Source organism: Nelumbo lutea, chromosome 8 (assembly GCF_056320005.1).
Source record: "Nelumbo lutea isolate HS-2025 chromosome 8, American lotus-T2T, whole genome shotgun sequence".
NCBI lineage: Eukaryota > Viridiplantae > Streptophyta > Magnoliopsida > Proteales > Nelumbonaceae > Nelumbo > Nelumbo lutea.
In genome coordinates, this window is record NC_142691.1 from 2,217,485 (window position 1) to 2,237,724 (window position 20,240).

The following is a 20,240-nucleotide window of genomic DNA, read 5'->3' on the forward strand; positions in this document are numbered from 1 at the left end:
TTGTTGGTGTAGTAGATTGGCCTCTATACCCGGTCATGTTCCTTAATCAGTACCGAGCTGACAACCTCGTCTCCAGCTGAGAGGTAGAGCAATAGCTCGTCCCCTGGGTATGGCTTGGTTAGAAGGGGCAGCGAGCTCAGATACTACTTCAGCTCCTGGAAAGACTGCTCACATTCTTCGGTCCAGTGAAAGTTTTTGGGATGCTTAAGGGCTTTGAAAAAAGGGAGACAACGATCCACGGATTTGGACATGGATCTACTAAGGGCAACTTTTCTTCTAGTGAGTCGCTACACCTCTTTATGGGTCCAGGGAGATGGCATGTCAAGGATGGCCTTTATCTTCTCCAAATTCGTTTCGATCCCTCTTGGTGTCACCATGAACCCTAGAAACTTGTTGGAGCCGACACCAAAAGCGCACTTGGTTGGGTTTAGCTTCATTTTGTATTTTCTAAGGGTGACGAAGACTTCACGAAGGTCGGCCAAGTGATGCTCGGATTTCTTGCTCTTCACGAGCATGTTGTCGACATATGCTTCTACATTCTGGCCGAGTTGTTCTTTGAATACCTCGTTCACTAGCCGCTGATAAGTGGCGTTGGCGTTCTTGAGGTCGAAAGACATTACTCTGTAGCAGTACATGCTGCGGTCGGTGATAAAAGTTGTCCGCTCCTGGTCATCCGGGTGCATCAGGATTTGGTTGTAACCTGAGAAGGCATCTATGAAGCTCAATAGCTCATGCCCCGTCGTTGCGTTGATGAGTTGGTCGATCCTCGGTAGGGGGAAGCTGCCTTTGGGACAAGCCTTATTTAGGTCAGTGAAGTCGATGAAGATCCTCTACTTTCTTTTGGCCTTCTTCACCATTACGACATTGGCCAAGCAATTGGGGTACTTGACTTCCCGAATAAAGCCGACGTCGAGTAGTTTTTGTACTTTGTCGGTGATCACTTCTCACCACTCTATGGCGAAGCTCCTCTTTTTCTACTTCACAGGTCAGGAGCGTGGGTCGACATTCAACTGATGTGTGATAACTTCAAGGTCAATCCTAGCATGTCCGTTGCTGACCAAGCGAACACGTCGGCGTTGTTCCTCAGTAGTTACACAAGTTCTTCTCGGAGGTGGTCGTCTATTAGGGAGCTGACTTGGACTATCTTTTCGGGATCTTCTTTGGAGAGGGGGACCTAGATGAGGTCTTCCACAGGTTGGCCGCGTTGTTCCTTTACTTCATCGCGCAAGTCATAGGCCTCCGCCATCAGTGTCTCGGTGGTTGGACGTGGTCCTCGTCAGGAGAGCTGATAGCAGTGTCATGTTGTTCTCTGGTCTTCCCGCACCACCCCTATGCTGTACTTCATCGAAAATTTCATGGCAAGGTGGTATGTTGAAATTGTGGCCTGTAGAGCGTTGAGGGTCAACCTTCCAAGGATCACGTTGTAAGAAGAGGGGCAATGTACCACGATGAAGTCTACCATGGCCGTTGCAATGACATTGTTGTCTCCGATCAAGAGGGGAAGAGTTACTTTCCCAGTGGGCAAGAGGGGCTCTCTCGAGAATCCCATCAAGGGAGTGTTGACCAACATGAGCTGTTCTCTGTTGATGCCAAGCTTTTCGAGTGCATCTTCGAACAGTACGTCAGTAGAGCTCCCTATGTCGAATAGGATTTGCCGCACCTCAAAGTTAGCCACCTCGGTCGTGATGACCAAGGCGTCGTCATGCGGTGTCTAGACCCCTCGGTGGTCGTCGTCGATGAAGGCGATAGTTGGGCTATGCTTCTTCCTATGGCCCCGGTCGTCGATCTTGCACAGTCGAGCATATCTCTTCCAACCTGAGTTGTTTTCCCCACTGACGATGGTTCCTCTTGATATGACATGGATAACACTAGCTGGGGGGCCTCGGGTTGGCGGTTGTCGATCTTCATCCATTCTCCGCTCTTCTTGGGCTGGCTTCTCACTTTTGTTGATGAAGCTGCTGAGGTAACCATGCCTGACCAGATCTTCAATATGGTTGCATAGGTCGAAACAGTTCTCCGTGTCATGGCCGTGGTCCTTGTAGAACTCATAGTATTTGTCTCGATTCTTCTTGTTACTCTGCGTCTTCATCTTCTCGGGCCACCTGATGTAGTTGTGGTCATGGATTTGCATCAAAATTTTAGACCACGGAATATTGAGTGGCATGAAATTCCAGTATGTCGGTGGAGGGGTCCGAGGTCTATGGTCTGGTCGGCGATCCTATCTCTTGTGATCTTTGTTCGACCTCTCGGACTTCTGCTCGCTAGTATCTCTCGTCTTCTTGTCGGGCTTCTCATCTTCATCTCTGAGCTGTGCCTGAGCCTCTTTAGCGTTGATACACTTCTGCGTGTGGCTTAATAGCGCAACTAGCGTCTGAGGAGGATTTTTGGAGATGAAGTTGAACGGGGAAGGGCGGAACCCATGTTGTATGGCCGTAATTGCGACTGATTGGTTTAAGTTCCTGGCCTGGAGAGCTTCCTGATTGAACCTCGCCAGGTAATCTCTGAGGGTCTTAGCCTTCCTCTGTCGGATTTTCTTGAGGCCGACCGAAGTTTTCCAATGCTTCTGGCTAGCGGTGAACTATGCCAGAAACTGGGTCTCTAGCAAGTCCCATGACGTTATGGAGCACGGTGATAGAGATGAGTACCATGCCAAAGTTGGACCTTGCAGGGTGGCTACAAGGGCTTTGCACATCAGCCCTTCTGACGTGCCGTGCAACATCATTTGAGCTTTGAGTGCTGCAACATGGTCGAAAGGGTTGGTGTTCTTGTCGTATTTGTTGAACTGGGGGCCCGCCATCCTGGGGGCATCTTGTCCATGATTTCCTGGACGAAGGGCGGCTCTTTGACGGAATGCGTGGCAGCCCGCGCTGGCTGGTCCACGGCGGGCGTCACGCTCTTGTGGGTTTAAATGCTTTTCAGTTCTTCTAAACGTTGTCCGAGCTCTCTGATCTCAGCGTCTCTGTCGTCTAGGGACGTAGTGTGGGTGGCCTTCTCTTTCTTAGGTTACGTAAGGCGGTCCTTCATTGAACTTGACTCGGCAACGGAGACCACAAAGGGCGGTGTCCTCTTATCGAGCCTCTCTTTGGCAGGGATCCGAGCTGACTGGCGTGTCTGGCTATGGTGATCCTACTCGCGGGAGCGAGCGGTAGAGGCGGGCCTTCGGGTCGTGTCCTGCTTCTCTCGCTCGGACCGTGCTTCCCTCACATCCGGCTGATGTACTTTGGAGTCCTCGTTCCGAGGATTGTCCTTCGTGCGCGTCGGGGTGTGAGGGGGGACGACCCGGTTGGGAGGCACGGTAGACTCTAGTGCCTGCACGAACTCAAAGATCTTGTCAACCTTCTCTTGCATAGCTCAGAACTGCGCTAGGTCCACCGCGACCGAGGGCTGTGGGGCTTCCTGATGTGAGGAGTTGTGATGTCAGGGCTCTTGAGATGGGGACCGGTCTGCTGATTCTTCAGACTGGTTTTTAGGCATCTTGATCGGTTTTGAGGTTGCGCGGCAAAGGATTTGTTTTTTCAGGAAGGCTTCTTGTGCGCTCCCATAGACGACGTCGATCTATTGCTGCTCAATCCGAGGTGGTGCACGAATTGAGGAGAGCAACTAGATAATCCTTGCTATCTGGGCAGTGTCGAGCTTACAAGGACGGTGCCGCACTATGTATCCTGCGATCAAGAGAAGTCAGAGTCAGAGGCCCGAGGAGTTATCCCCGGGTAGACACTCTTATGCTCAAGTTAGTGAGAGGGTGGTGAATGGTCGGGCTGAGCAATGAGGGTGCTGCTCTGAGCAAAGTAACAGTATGGGTGCTAGAAGTTGGAATCTCTTTCCTTGAGCATGGAGCACCTTTTTATAGCTAGGGTTTCGTCTCCTGGTCGGATTAGGCTTATGGGGAGATCGGGGTGGAGTCCTACTCCTCGGTAGAGTTGTCTTCCCACTCCCTTGTCCGAGGTTGAGCTTATCTGTGGGGCGTGTAGCTAACGTGGTTGGAGGGACGAGACGGGGGGACCACGATAATAGCATAGCTCGGCCGAGCCAAGCTGACTTGGCCATGGTATGCCAATGTGGCCAAGCTATGCTGATATGGTCGAGCTATGCTGACGTGGCTGGGCGATGACTGGGCGACCACATGTCTCTCAGGGCCAGCTCAGCCTTGACCCCAATAGAAGGGAATTGAAAATTAATTAAAAGTTCCTATATGTTAATAGTGTAAATCAAGGTTTTTAAAGTCGAATCGAACAATAGACCGGTTAGGGGTCTGGTTTTCAGGTCGAACCATTCGAATCGAACAAACAGCTCATTTTGACAAAAAAAATTAAAAACCACCAAACCATTAAAACGGTTCAAACAATTTGATCGTCTAAATCAACGATTTACTGACCAAATCAACGGTTTTTAGGGAAATAACGATTCTAGGGTAAAACAGAATCAATCTCCTTGACCGGTTCCTAATTTTTCCGGTGTAACCATCCGATCTGATCCGATTTTGAAAACCATGGTGTAAATGGGTATATATAAGAGGAATTTTACTAGTCTCATTTTAGGTTAGGGACAGATAAAATTACATTGAGAGGTGGGTTTTCATTGGGACTGGATGAACTACACCCTACATGGGCAAAGAGTTCCCCTAAAGGCTCTAATATTAAGAGGAAAAGTAAGAACGTTCCATTGATTTAATCAATAACGAATCCCTCATCTATCCATAAATGAAGTGAGGTTTTCTGGGGTCGCCGGCCAGCTCATATTTGAATCAAATAGAGAATTGGGTACATTATAGTTTCACCTCTCAGAATCAAACATACCTGATAATGTCAAAGCAATTAATAGACAAAATTAAGCACCGCAGAGTTTGTCTTAACAGCTTAGGTTATTTATATAATAACAAGAGGCGAAAGGGACATTGCTTATGAAATTTTGGTACGATGAATGACCTCACCATTCACCACAGCACTGCATCCGCTGCATGCCAACAAGAGAAAAGACGGACAGATGAGCTGAGACAACGGTTGTACCAAAACTTACAACTTAATTTGATATAAAGATGAGACTCTTTCAATTCTTTCTTGCTTCAATCATTCTACTTGCCTTGGCATTTCTCTTGTTTCTTGCTTTCTGTATTCTTTCCAACCATGGGCCATGGCCCGATTTTTCGTTTAATATTGATTATATTATTTATTGATTACTAATAGTAGGATTCAATTCCGGATCTCCTGCACTCCCTAATCCCTATATATTAACAACCTCTACATTTTTTTTTCTGCACTCTCTACAAATCAAACACCTTAATTTCTTCAACAATCCATCTTTGTATGAATTTTTTCTCTAAAAACCTAGCAGTGGGAGTCCTCAAAGAGCACTCTAATAAACCAAAATCAATCAAAGGTGTTTTGATAGCAACCCAAAGAAAGGAATTTTCCGGCCGGTGAGTTGAAGGCCAAAACTTTTGAATCGTTATTTGGAGTTTGAGAAGGGAGAGAGCAGTGGAGGAGGACAAGGAGGTCTGGTTGCCTTCATTCATGTTCTAACATTTTTTTCTTTTATTTATTTATTTATTTATTATTTTGGATGTAATTTAAATTCTGCAAAATTAATAAATAGAATCCGTTCAAATAGACTCTTTTGGCCCATTGCTTTTGCTAAACGTATTTATCGAAACACTTATTCGGGTTAAGTGCATTTGTCCATATTCTTTTAATTCCCAAATAAATTAAGGATATGGGAGATGAATATCAATTACCCAACCAAAAAATTAATTTACCGAAAAAATACAATATAATTATATTTCTTAAAAAACGAAAGCCTCTGGCTGTAAAAACATCACTCATTTCAATACAATATCATTTGGCCACGTGCAATGCACAAGTCTCATGGTCTAGAGTGTGGTGGAGACCCATGTAGAAAAGATGCCATATCCAAAAACATGTTGCTGAAGTTGCCATAATAATTATCGTTGCATTTAACTAAAAAATATTAAAAAAATGAAATGGGGTTAGGATAATTTTGTCAGCATAAAGGTGGATTTGTGGACTTATCTTGGATGTGGGATCATGCATCATGGGATAAGTCATGCATACATAAGCAACATCATCCAAAATTTTCCCAACTCTCTGAACCACTTAATTAATATTTGGCAGTTGCTACAATTGCAAGCTTCGATTCTACCCATGCCACAACCATTCCAACTTTATTATTATTAATCTATTTTTTTTTTATATATAAGGAAAATCTATGATGCAAAAAAGATATGGTAGGGTAAGAGTTTTGATCATTTAAAATTCACCTATGAATTTTGATAAATAATACTTGATTGGCTATTATGTTTATATTTCAGTTGAGTTTTTAGTTGAAGGCGGTTGTAGATGTCAACTGATTCTCCTTTCTCAAATTATATTTCAATTTCCTTGGAAATTTATGTTTTTTTTTTGACTTTTTCTGAATTTAAGAAACGAAATGTGGGGCTATTTAATTTCTTCTACAATCAATTCGATTTATTTTTTATTAGGAAATTAAATGTGATCATTTCTTATAAAACATGGTCATCTATTTAATACCAGTACAGATTTATTCTAGATTTATAGTATTATTATAATTACAATACATTGAGCATGTGATGGCCTATCACTAATAGGGTATATATGTTATGTATAAATTGTTTTTTTATTGGATTCTACTATGATACTAGAAAGATATGATATCCAAAAACTTATAACCAGTCGATATCATAAAAGAGGTGACTATATTCACGGGAGTGTTTTAATTACTCGCTCTTCGGGTATCATGTCGTTTCGGTATCATAGATTTGAGAGAGAGAGAGAGAATGTGTAAGAATTAAGAAAGGTAGTTATAACGGACTGAGACGCTCAGCGCCTCAGCGGAGTGCTTGTTTTAAGCAGGTGGTCCCTGGTCCGACCGTCCGGGCCAGGCATTTAGAATATTTTAAGTAGTGAATCAGTGATATATTATATTTTACCCCACTCAACTCAATACTACACTTCATCTTAAAAGCATCACCACCGTTCATAACTTTGAATAATTAACACATGTGTCCCACTTGCTGATCTCAAAGAAAATAGAACTGATGCCCTTTGATTGCATATTTGCATGTTGTCGATCTGACTCTTATCTGCCAGCCTTGGGCCCCACGTCTTGCAAAATATTCTCTCTCTTCCCCTTTATTATTTGGTCAACTTTAACCCCTTTCCATAGCACAGGCCAGAAATCTCTCTCCCTGAATCTCATGGCTTACGACGATGAGATCCACCCTTACAATGTGACCCACAACCACCGGAATACAATCTTCCGGTTGCCGAGACGCCGGAAGATCTTGACGACACGGCGACGGAAAGTGCAAACGATCCATCTGGGAGGGAAGAAACGCCGTGGAGGGTTGTTCCTCGTGAAGGTTTTCCGGAAGATCCGGCTGCGGTGGCTGAAGCTGCAGTACTCATGCATGTTGAAGAAGTTGAAAGACTGGTATTACTCGGTAGTGAAGGACCTCATAGAAGCTGGCGCTACACTGGAGGCCGTGCAGCAAAGGCTCATCATGGAAACTTATTTCACCGTCCCCATCATGGGCGTCCCTGCCACCACCATTCCGTCCTCCTTCGGTCCTAATCGGCCTCGCCCCATCGATTATTTTTAACATAGTACAGACGTAGAGCAACTCAGTCGGTTTTTCTCTCCCTCTCTTTCCTTTTTGTTTGCGTTTAGTTATTTTTCTAGTAATCTCCGTTTTTTGTTTTTAATTTCATCGTGTTGTTTTATTGGCTGAAAATGTAAAAAAAAACTCCATGATCATTTAGTAGACTGCTTACCTTAATAGGATCTCGAACAGGGAGGAATATAATCTATGAAAGGGGCGGTGATATTAGCGATGAAGCAGAACCAGAGCGAAGGGATCGAAACTTAATTGTTTATATTCATGCCATATTCTCTCTTTCTATATATATTCTGTTGAGCAAACTAACAATTGCCCGAAATGAATCTCTATTCTTTTGGCTAAAAAAGACGGGACTGGTCATTTGTTGAGCTTGATTCAACGTTTCAGCTGCTTCTCTAGATCTGCGTTGTGCTTTTAATTTGTTCTTGTAACAGTCGCAACGCACGTGGCCGCTGGCCGGCGCCATGAATTCCTGGTTCTCTTCCTATTCACGTACGCAGTTTAGTTTTTTGTACTTTTTTGTTTATGTATTTAATGGATAACTAAATGCCGGCTTACCGACATTACATGTGATTTTATCAATAATGAGTTTTATTTTAGATAAAATACTGAAACTTGCTCTTAGTTATCCGATATTACTGTCTAAAATCTCCCCTGGGTTCTTCACCTCTGCTCCCTTTCTATGACGAAAGACGATGACGTAGGGCTATCAATTTTTTGGAAAACCCCATTTTTGCCCATGCCAAACATTGTTGAGTTGAACATTCATTGAATTACACCGAGAAGCTCATCAGGCAAACATTTAAAATTACTTTAGATATAATTATAATTTGATGTAAATATAAATTAAGTTTCATTTTTAATATCGTAGATATAATTAATATATCAAATTTGGTCCTTTGCAGTTTAAACCAAATATTAATTTAACAAATGGGCGGAGGAAAGGGGTGGTGGTGGCGATGTTGGAGGCCGGAAAAGGAGGCGGTGGAGGCCGGAGCTCGTAGTTCTAGGGGTACCTCAACAAACAGCATAAGAACGCAAAGTAGCACAGTACTAGTACTTCTCATGAACAAATCCTCTTTTATTTACCTGTTGTTGGTTGAAGTTTCTTGTCTTTGATTGGGTTTGTTTTTGATGGGTATGAAGATTATTATATAAATTGCATTGACATTCGATGGATGATGGATCTTTCCAACTATATTTCTATTTAAAAGTTTTTATATAAAACCTTACCTTAACCGCTGCCCGTTCTTATAGTATTAATTCAATTTTTATATTTCAGTCGACTATGTTGTTTTTGCTCGATCGGAAGCGATTTCTCATGAACACTAATGAAAATCGTTTCAGAAATATCATAATAAATAAATGAAATAAAATTAAAATAAATTAGTTCAAAGTTCAATCCATCCCTGATATGATGCCTGTACATCTTTACTGCAACAGACTGATGGGATACACTCTTCATTCTTGTGTTCTCAATCGTTCTCTCTCAAATGGAATACAATTGTGACCGACAGTGCTTGACCGTCAAGGGATTTCACAAGTATTAAGAGAATTAATTAAAATTCATTCAGAACCTGACCTAACATTTCAAGCTTTTAATATGGTATCAGTCTATCAGAGCTTTTAATATGGATCATAGTCGTCCCCATTCTGAACCTGAACTGAAAGTAAGTTATCAAAATAATTAAATAGTAAAATTTTCAAGAAAATTATTAATGGTCCACCCAACTTCAGCTTCATTTAATTTCATTAAATAAGGAACTCACAACCACCACAAAATTTTAAAAGTAAGGAAAGTAGTGCGATTGGCTAAGGGAGAATTATATTTATATTTCTAAGGTCAGTATATTTGTAGAATTTGATTTATCAAAATCATTGGCTGACCACACATTAACAAATTTGTCTTGTGTGGCTTCATGAATCATGAATACCAAACCCAGGGGAAACCCCATTTAATTGTGTTTAATTCTCTTTTAGCGAAGTGTATAAGAGTGGGTGGGTGATGGGCATAGGGAGGAGTGATGGGTTTGGTATGTTGGCTGATGGAGTTAGAATGCCCACCTCCACCTCGCAAAGCCCAAACCAAAGCTGCCACGACACTCATACATACATTGTCCTGATAGCTGCCTCACTCCTATTTATATATCGGTTCTAGACCTGTTCATTAGTTGGGCTTCGAGTCTGACTTCACACTATCGGATTCAGGTTTTAAATCGAACTCATTAAAATTTAGCAAAATTCAACTCTAAATCTGGCCATGAATAAGCCTAATCGGAACGTAGAAAAATCTTCGGACAAACCGCAGACAATTACAAATAAGAGAATTAAGAAGAAAAAAAAAAAATGCTGCTGCACGGATTTGATGGGACCAAATGCCTACATAAATTGAGAAAGAGGAAAAATAAAAAAGCATATGCTCTGGTAACAATACTGAGATCTTGTATTATAGATCCGGATCAGACAATGTATTATAGGATCCGGATCCAGCAACCTTACTTTCTTTGCCCTGGGAATCAAATTTTCATTTAGCATTTAATTACTGAGATCTTGTATTAATTCGGGAGTGCTAGCTGCTGCAAAAATGTCCCTTTTATTTAATTCTTCTCCAAAGAAAACAGATTAGAGAATCCAACAAAAAAAACAGAATTACAAGTACAATTATTATTATTGTTATTTTGAGTCACTGATAGCTTCAAATGTGGGGACATGTTATTCCCCGTCTTGTATAGCCCCTTTTATTTATTATCAAAAAAAAAAAAAGAAAGAAAATCACTCAACCTGAGGATATTGATAACAAAAGGGCTGATTATTTTGTATAGCCCCTTGTATTTGGTTCATTATTTTGGATCTCATTCTTTTAATTTTTGCTTATTCTAGGCAAGAATGGGCAAGAATGAAATGACATTAGAGTGTTTGGTTACAAAATTCTTGCCATGGGCCACATTCTTTTTAGAATAAAAAATCAGCTCCATAGCACAAAAACTGAGTAGCCATCACCATGAAAAATAATCATGCCCCATCTTGCTTGTTTTCATTCTTTGAGGAAACTCTTCCTATAGAACTGATGCCATAGATGTTTACATTTGCAAAAGTATTTTTACAAAAGTACTTTTATGAAAGCATTTTTATAAAAGTACTTTATTAAAGAACTTTGCCTACAAAACTGTTGCCATAGGTGTTTACTTTTGCAAAAGTATCTTTTTGAAAGCACTTTTGTACAAGTATTTTACTAAAGCACCTTTACAAAAGTACTATTATGAAAATACTTTTACGAAAGTACTTTTATAAAAGCTCTTTTGTGGAAGTACTTTTGTGAAAGTTCTTTTATAGTAGCACTTTTATGAAAGTACTTTTATAAAACACTTTTAACAAAAATACTTTGACAAAACATTCATGCCAACTGTTAAACATTAATTGTTTAGACCTAGGCTAGCAGTTTATGAATACCGACACAATTTTTTTTAAGAATGAAAATGAGCAACATAGGACACTTGTCAATCTAAAAAAGAAATAATTTTTAGAAAAAAAATGTTTGGTTCATAGCAATATTTTCTCATTCTGCCTATTTTTACCAATTCTTGTCTATTTTAGAATTTCATCTTGGATAAGAATGAGGATTGAACCAAACATGGCCTTAGAGACCCCTGTGAACCCGCATATACATAACAGAAAACAACATCCCACCCATGGCCCACACTGAATCTTCTGCTCCAGAGTGCTTAAAGCTTTAACTAGAACCTGACAGTCCATCTCAATAACTAACGGGGACAAGCCACCATTGTTTAACACCTTTAGGCTATGTTTGGTTTAAAGGAAAAGGTAGGGAAACCTATAAAAGGTTTATAAACGTTTTCCTACCTTTCTCTAATTTTTCCTTCATACCAAATACAGCCTTAAGGGCTGCATCCACCTCAATTTGAATTGATGATCTAGCTCGAGACCGACTGAAGCCCGCTGCTTTTATAAAGGTGGAATTCGGATTTTCTCCTCACAGGGTGTATTTCACATCAACCTCACAGCATGTCGTAGCAGTGCATTGGGAATATCTCCCACGAATGACAATATACAAGTAGGAAAGATATTCCTGATGTGTGGTTGCAAATGCTGTGTGGTTGGTGTGAGGTGCAATCTTGTGAGGAGCAAATTTGGTCTCATAATGATAAAAGTGTGATTCTGACTTCTTACTCAATAAAATAGAATAAATAGACTGATGTCTAGGTTTGTGCTTGTAATTGGGCAGACTACAGGCCTGAGGTCCGGCCCACTATAAATTGGGGCAATGAATGGGCCCTAAAATAGGCCTAAATTAGAGTTTGGTCTAGGTTTGGGTTGACCTGGGCCCGGACCAATGTACACAGTGCAAAATGGGCCTAAGTCTCCCTTGGCACAATCCATCCAGACTCCCCTTAGTACAAGCAATGAAAAGTTGGGAAGAGCATATAAAGAATGAATGGAAAGCTGTGGTGCCCATAAAGCTTCTAAAACCGTCATCAGAGTAAAAGCCCAATGACCTCAACTATTAGGTCATCAATGTATTACTTGATTGATGGACGGAAATGGATGGAGGGGTGTGGAGAGTTGACCAAGCAACAAATTGAAGTAATGAAACCATCGGGTTGACAGGCTTATGACCGTTCAAATTCAAAAGAATGGGGTGGTCGTGGCCTCGTGGGTTAAGCACTTTAACCCAACCATCAGGGGAGATGGGCAATATTCGTGGACCGTGGACCCTCAGTTGGTGCACCGCCCCATGGATTTAGGTTTATCTGCGGGTGGGTTGGAGTATTATGTGTGAAGCTGGCCTGCCGTTTCTTTTCTTCTAATTATTATATTATGGTTTGCCAATCGGTGAGGTGAGACAAAAAAAGGCACAAAGGCAATTCAGTCAAACCGTCACGCTTTCACACGATTTCAAAATCCATGGATTGGAAGGTGACTCCTCTTACTCACCCCTTGGTTTTCAGCACACATCGGTTATCTTGATACTACACACTACACACGGATGAATGAAATGGTTGATCAGCTGTCTCTTCTCTGAAATCTGGACCCAAAATGATCGTGGGAGCCTAGTATTTAGAATCGTTGCTTAGATATCGGTCATATATAACTATCTAAATTTATTTTAACTCATAACTTTTTTTTTTTTTTTCTGAAGCAAATCAATTAAAGATGTCGACACCGGATGATAGGACCATTTTCTCTGGCAGTACTGTACTAATGTGCTAGTTGGAAAAAGAAATGCGAAAAAAAAAAGGTTGGGAGTGTGTTGATCTTTTTGACGAGTTGACTCTAAAAATGGAACCACCAAAAGAATAAAAGAATATTATATTTAGAGCACGTTTGGACTACAGGAATAGGGTTTGGAATTGAAATCAGAATTCTGATTTCAACTGTTTGATTGGACGAGAATCAGAATGACCCGGTCTGATTTCAGCTGTTAGATTGGACAGAATTAGAGGATTGCCCCAATTTGAGGGAATGACTATTCTCCCCCCACCCCACCCCCTTTTTTGGGAATTCCATCCCAAATGATTCTTAATTCTAATTCCATTTTTTATCAGGATCAAATAAATTATAAGAATAGACCATTCTAATTCTGATTCTCAGAGAAATTTTGATTCTGATTCTAACTAACTACGAATAAAATGGACCCGTACTAACTCTTTTTGGCAGTAGTATTGATTAATTAGAGGGCATGACCTAATAAATAAGGTTTCCTAATTTTTATTTTATGGATCTTGTTTGAACTTGTATGGAGTTGGGATTACTGACCACTGTAAGAAAAGATGCTAGTCACATCTTCTCCAGGAGACCCGGACTGGACTTGGGATTCCATCATGGGGATATGATTGCTAGTTTACCAAAAGAAGGCCTTTTCCATTTCCATGCGAGTTCACATCTCCTTCCCACAACGCCTCACTGCACACATCCTATAGTTGGAATTTAAATAAAATTTCTTATAAATGGAAATTGGAATGATATATTCTCATAGTATATTTGATTCAGGCAAGGCTCTGAATAAGCTGCAATTGAGGAAAATCCTCAGATAGTAATGTCATTTCTTCGAAAATATAAATTGGATTTCAATTCCAACACCCCTTATTCCCATAAATCAAATGGGCACTTACATTTAGGGCTGTTAACGGGATAGTTCTAGGTCAGAACCAGGTAAAACCGGTCCTGTAATCAATCCAAACTCTATAAGGTCTAACCGAACCAATCGGTTATTGGGACAATGGGTCTAACCCGACCCATTGACAACCCTACTTGCATTCTTTTGCTTTGTTTATGAAATCTGGATCACCTGCCGATACAATATATTCCCACACCCTATTAACATCATTTGACACCATACATCTCATGTATAGTAGATTCTAGGAGCCAGTTTTATAGTGGGTCTCATGAGATGTGTGGTGTAAGATCTAGCTGGTAGGGTGTAGAAACCTGTTTTGTGAACTCCAAACGAAAATTAATACCCTTATTACATTCGCTTTTTTTAAGAGAATGACTGTTGAGTCCACTTCAAAATTCAAAATTCTTAGCCCCATGTGGATCGATGCCAAATCCATGGGCAGGATGCAGTTTCTGTAGTGTATTTATTTTATTTTATTTTAAATTTTTATTTTGGAAAACGTGAAGACTATTAGCAGAAAGAGCCTCCTCTCTCGCCTCGCTCAAAGTCTTTAAATAATGCCCTGCTCAGCAATCCTAGCGTAAGTCATCTGTGTGTTTTTTTTTTTTTGTCTTATTTGTTGCTCTTCTCTACAACCAAAGAACCAAGAATTCATAGATCCAAGCAGAGATTAAACACATCAAAGAACTTCAGATTGGTGGGTTTTGAGAATCATGGCAGGGGTAAATGAAACCTTGGGTTTGTCTTTGGTGGAGAGAAGTTGTTTACTTCCTTCTTCCGGATCTCTTCTCAATCATCGTTTAAATTGGCAACCGAACAAGCTCCGCTTTACCCCCGTTTTACTTTCTCCGGAGCAGAGAAGAGTGCATTTGAGGAGAGTTTCAAGGATCCCAATTGCGGCTATTAGTGAGAATTTCGTCATTGTTGCGGTGGAGGAACAGCCTGTGAAATTTAAGGTGAGAGCTGTGGTAACCGTCCGGAAGAAGCACAAGGAAGATTTGAAGGAAACGATCGTAAAGCACTTATATGCTTTGACAGATAAGATCGGGAGGAATGTTGTTTTACAGCTTGTAAGCACGGAAGTTGACTCAAGTAAGTCCTTTTGTCCTATCGATTTTTGTTGACTATTTGTCTTCTACTTTGAACGAATTCATTTCTGAGAGTCTCTGTTATTTCTTGACAGAGATGCAAGCCACCTTCATTTTCAGATTCCTACTAATTAATATAATTCTGATCCAAATAGGCCGATTCCTTTCTTCTTCTGAATTGTAAATTTCGTTCTTGTTCTCCTTGTTCTTTAACTGATGTGTTTTAACCACTTTCCCTAATAATTTTGATTGATCTAGTTCTTTAATTTTCTACTTATATTCTGAAGAAACGAAGGCACCGAAGAAGAGTAGCGAAGCCGTGCTCAACTGGTCGAAGAAATGGAACGTCCGGGCGGAGCGGGTGAATTACACAGCAGAATTCACGGTGGACTCAAGCTTTGGGATACCCGGAGCCATCACGGTGAGTAACAAGCACCAGAAAGAGTTCTTCTTGGAGAACATCACCATCGAAGGCTTCGCATGCGGTCCTGCCCACTTTGCTTGTAACTCGTGGGTTCAATCCACGAAAGATCACCCGGGTCCCAGGATTTTCTTTTCCAACAAGGTAAAGTAAATTAAATGCTCTTCCCTTGGATTCACGAACACCAATTGTGAAGCCAGATTTTTTCTTTATTTAATCACCTCTCAACTCAACTCTCAAGGCTGAACCGTTGAAAAAGATTGGGCTATGGTTAACTGAGAACGTATGACAATAGTGGTAAGGGTAGTAGTCTATACGAGTGTCAATATCTCATTAGCTGAACCTAGAAAAAGATTGGTCGAATGGATAATATTAAATTCGGATATCTCATTAATATTGTTTAATTAATCGAATCAAATTTAGATGTGATCTAAGTTAATTTGATAAATATTTGAATTCGACATTTATTAAATATATATATATATATAATATTAAATATTTTTAATAATATATATGTAATAATTGAATTAATTGGTCGAATTTAAATTCAGATATTTTCTGATTCGGTTCAAATTGGATATTAAACTTCTAATAGTGTTAATAGTGTTAGTATATATAGTCATTTAGTTTAACTTGTGTGTATACACAAGAAGCCAAAAGGGTGATTTCATTGGTTTAGACTTTTTTTGGTTGGCTTGAGCTGAATTTGTTGGAATTCTCAATCGACAGCCATATTTGCCGTGGGGGACACCGGATGGGCTGAAAGAGCTGAGGGAGAAGGAACTGAGAGAGCTGAGAGGTGATGGCAAGGGAGCGAGGAAATTGTCTGATAGAATCTTACGACTACGATACTTACAAGGATTTGGGAAACCCTGATAAGGGAGTGGAGTTTTCGAGGGCAACTCTGGGGGGTGAAGACATCCCTTATCCAAGACGATGCCGTACTGGCCGATCTCCAACTGAGACCGGTTAGTTCATTAATTTGCATCTCATCTCTTCTTCTATGTACTTTTGCAATTATATATATAAACAATATTTAACTTTTATTACCAAACTACACAGGTACCAGAAGAATAAAGTCAATAAACCACGGATGTCAAATTCTTTCACCAATTAAATTATTAATCTGTGGGCATTTATTCAAAAGTGGATTTTGGTTTTTGTGTATATCTACTGTTTGGGGAAGATAATTTTTAAACGTTTTTTCATTATTATGTAAAATCTAGTGATGATTAATTATCATAAACGTTGTAATTATTAATTTTTTCGATTTTGCAAACAAATAAAGTATAAGTTTTGAATTAGAAAATGTAAGATGAAAACTAGAAAATAATACATATATCATGATTTTAATATTAAAGTATAAGCTTTGAATTAAAATAATACATATATCATGATTTTAATATTTTCCTTAATCATTCAAGGGGAGATATTCCCAATACACAGCAGTATTGATAGTGATGTAGGAACAATTTGTGGATAGTAAATCTAGAGTGTTTAAAACCATACTGACCTAACCTAAGCGACCTAATTCAACCAATCACCTGTCCAATTCTGTTTTTCGTTTTCACCTAACCTAACCTGGATTTTTCCAAAAATACTATTGTATTGATTAGTAAACCAATGACTTAGATGGTTGAACCATTGAATTATTTGATGGGGGCAACAATTTCTACATCATCTTTATTTTCTATTTATTTTATTTTTAAAAAATCTCATCATTGTATTAATTTTAAAAACATCATAGGCTGTTCTTTCCAAGAATAATTGAACAGTTCCACCCGAAAACCAGTGTCGGCCAGAGCGTTAATTTTGAAAAACTTTAACATAAATTAAATGTAGGTGTTTGTCAAGATTAATGAAGAAGGAAATATTATTAATGTAATTAGTACGTAATAATAGTCTGGTGACTGGTCCATTGAAAGCATTTGAAGGAAGAGGACTGAAATGCCCTTAACTTAATTATGCGTGTTGGTTAATGGTTCCGTTCCAAATTTGCACAGACATGAACGCAGAGAGCCGTGTGGAGAAGCCAGTGCCCATCTACGTGCCACGGGACGAAGCCTTCGAGGAGTCGAAACAGAAGACATTCTCAGCGGGAAGGCTGAAGGCCGTGCTCCACAACTTAATACCTTCCCTGGTCGCCAGCCTCTCTGCCGACGACAACCACGACTTCAAGGACTTCTGCGACGTCGACAGCCTTTACAAAGAAGGTCTACTCCTTAAATTGGGGTTACAGGATGAGCTTATGAAGAAGCTTCCCTTGCCCAATATCGTAAGCAAACTCCAGGAGTCCAGTCAGAGCCTTCTTAGATACGACTCTCCCACTATCGTTTCCAGTGAGCACGCCCATCACCCAACCCAACCCATTTCATTCATTTATTATTGTATCAGTCATCAAAATATTAGTTACACAGTGCTAGCTGATGATTTGAATTTTAAATTTATTGGAGCAGTTAAAATCACAAGGCCATCTCCTTGTGCTGTCGCTCAAAGCCTAACATCTACATCTCTCTCTCTCCCTCGTACTTGTAGGGGACAAGTTTGCTTGGTTAAGAGACGACGAATTCGCCCGTCAAACACTTGCACTTGCAGGCATTAACCCCGTCAGCATCCGGCGGCTTGAGGTTAGTAATTAATTCTTTTTCTTTCAATCCTAGCCTCCTAGGGAGTAGGGAGGAGGAGCTATAGGCTGCTTGTATGACTATTGTTAATTCCTTATATATCCAAATCCAATAATAAAGAAAATAAAATCATCAGGTTTTCCCGCCAGTAAGCCAGTTGGATCCTGAGGTTTACGGCCCACAAGAGTCGGCACTCAAAGAAGAACACATCGTGGGCTATCTGGGAGGCTTGTCTGTACAACAGGTATCTAATTACATCTCTGTATCGGCCGCCCGGTAATTAGCTGTTTTTACTTTTGGTTTGTTTGATCAATATTTATTAATTATAAACAGGTGTTTTAATTTCAGGCTATGGAGGAGAATAAGCTGTTTACACTGGACTACCATGACATTTACCTCCCGTTTCTAGAGCGGATAAACGCTCTCGAAGGCCGGAAAGCTTATGCCACTCGTACCATCTTCTTCTTGACCCCGCTTGGCACATTTAAGCCTATAGCCATTGAGCTCAGTCTCCCGTATACAGGTTCCCATTCTCAATCCACCCGGGTTCTCACTCCTCCTGTGGATGCCACCACCTCCTGGCTCTGGCAGCTAGCCAGAGCCCATGTTTGCTCAAACGACGCTGGCGTTCATCAACTCGTCAACCATTGGTAAGCACTAAACAGCAGCGGCACGGCAGAGCCACACTTTTTCACTCGCAAAATATTAATGGCTTTGACTGTGAGCAGGTTGCGGACTCACGCCAGCATAGAACCTTTCGTAATAGCGGCGCACAGGCAATTGAGTGCAATGCACCCGATCTTCAAGCTTCTGGATCCACATATGCGATACACCTTAGATATAAACGCCCTGGCACGCCAGACCCTCATCAGCGCCGAGGGTGTCATTGAGTCCTGCTTCACTCCTGGTCCATACTGCATGGAGATCAGCGCTGCTGCCTACCGTAGCCTCTGGCGCTTCGACCTTGAGGGCCTCCCTGCAGACCTCATTCGCAGGTACTTCTCTCGTCTCATCTTCAAGTTTTTTTCTTCTTAATCCTTGTACAGTGGCTTAATTATTAATTTCGCGCGCAACTGATGCAGGGGTATGGCGGTTCTTGACCCAACACAACCTCATGGCCTAAAGCTCCTCATTGAAGACTACCCTTACGCCAACGATGGTCTCCTCATCTGGGACGCTATCGAATCGTGGGTCCGAACCTACGTAAACCACTATTATGGTGATTCGAGTTCTTCGATTCGTACCGACACCGAACTCCAGGCCTGGTACGCCGAGTCCATAAACCAAGGCCACGCTGATCTTCGGCACCAAAGCTGGTGGCCCAGTCTCTCCACTGTGGATGATCTCGTCTCTATCCTCACCACCCTCATTTGGCTTGCGTCTGCTCAGCATGCTGCCCTCAATTTCGGGCAGTACCCTTACGGTGGCTACGTTCCAAACCGTCCGCCGCTCATGAGGCGATTGCTACCGCAGGAAGACGACCCCGGGTATGCAAATTTCCGGGCCGATCCGCACCGGTTCTTCCTCTCTTCGCTGCCGACGTTGCTCCAGGCCACACAATTCATGGCAGTTGTGGACACTCTGTCAACGCACTCACCCGACGAAGAGTATCTTGGAGAGAGACAGCAGCCCTCTACCTGGTCCGGAGATGCTGAGATTATTGAGGCACTTTATGGGTTCTCAGCGGAGATCAGAGGGATAGAGAAGGAAATCCAGAAGAGGAACCATGATCCAAACCTCAGGAACCGATGCGGGGCCGGGGTTTTACCGTATGAACTACCCGTTCCAAGCTCTGAACCTGGTGTCACCTGTAGAGGGGTGCCCAACAGCGTTTCCATTTAGTTCCAATGGCACCTAGCTAGACTAGCCGAATAATTAAGGAAGCATTCCTTGAGGAGTTGTTAGTGAAATTACAATGGAGATCATCATCTGTGTTTGGAAATTCTTAGTGAAATTGTCATTCCTCGAGGAGTTGTTCAAAGTGAAATTGCAATGTATATAGAATACCATCCACGGAATGATGGAAGAGTAGTTGCTCATCTACATGAAAATAATATTAATTAGGTTGCATGTGGAAACTAAATGGGAATGAAATTAATCTTTTCATTTGGTTTCCAAGCAATTTTTTTTTAAACCACTGTATTACCACTTAGAAGGGAACTGGAGCATCTCATGTCTTCCATTTTTTTATTAATGTAGCAGACGAGAAATCCGATCTATATTCACTGTACCTTGGACATTTGTTAACTTCCCATTTTCTTAATTGCCAAGACATCTGATTTTCGAGGTGGATTAAGAATGACCTGATTTCCTCTTT

The 20,240-nt window shown here is 41.1% G+C and overlaps 2 protein-coding genes across 4 annotated transcripts; both read left to right on the plus strand.

The window, feature by feature from the left end:
- Positions 1-7,180: 7,180 nt before the first annotated feature.
- Positions 7,181-8,833, plus strand: LOC148842153 (uncharacterized). 3 transcript variants are annotated; one of them, XR_016103497.1, is made up of 3 exons: positions 7,181-7,661; positions 7,829-8,146; positions 8,560-8,833. XR_016103497.1 is itself a non-coding variant. In XM_088958814.1 (2 exons), exon 1 carries the CDS (start codon positions 7,232-7,234, stop codon positions 7,634-7,636), a length of 405 nt encoding a protein of 134 aa, XP_088814940.1. In that variant the 5' UTR covers positions 7,181-7,231; the 3' UTR covers positions 7,637-7,661; positions 7,829-8,260. The 3 variants fall into 3 exon arrangements, 2 of the variants coding, with proteins under 2 accessions (XP_088814940.1, XP_088814939.1); XM_088958814.1 differs by lacking the exon at positions 8,560-8,833 and having other exon boundaries at positions 7,829-8,260; XM_088958813.1 differs by lacking the exon at positions 7,829-8,146 and having other exon boundaries at positions 7,182-7,661.
- A 5,550-nt stretch (positions 8,834-14,383) lies between these two features.
- Positions 14,384-20,153, plus strand: LOC148842154 (linoleate 13S-lipoxygenase 3-1, chloroplastic-like). Its single transcript, XM_088959017.1, is given in 10 exon segments — positions 14,384-14,882; positions 15,166-15,443; positions 16,029-16,136; positions 16,138-16,267; positions 17,303-17,638; positions 17,835-17,926; positions 18,060-18,167; positions 18,272-18,573; positions 18,652-18,918; positions 19,006-20,153. Coding segments are annotated over 10 exon segments (2,760 nt in total). The 5' UTR covers positions 14,384-14,503; the 3' UTR covers positions 19,766-20,153.
- The last annotated feature ends 87 nt before the right edge of the window (positions 20,154-20,240 follow it).

Bases quoted from the DNA above. Each gene is read 5' to 3' on its own strand.
- LOC148842153 (XM_088958814.1), top strand. From the start codon at position 7,232: ATGGCTTACGACGATGAGATCCACCCTTACAATGTGACCCACAACCAC.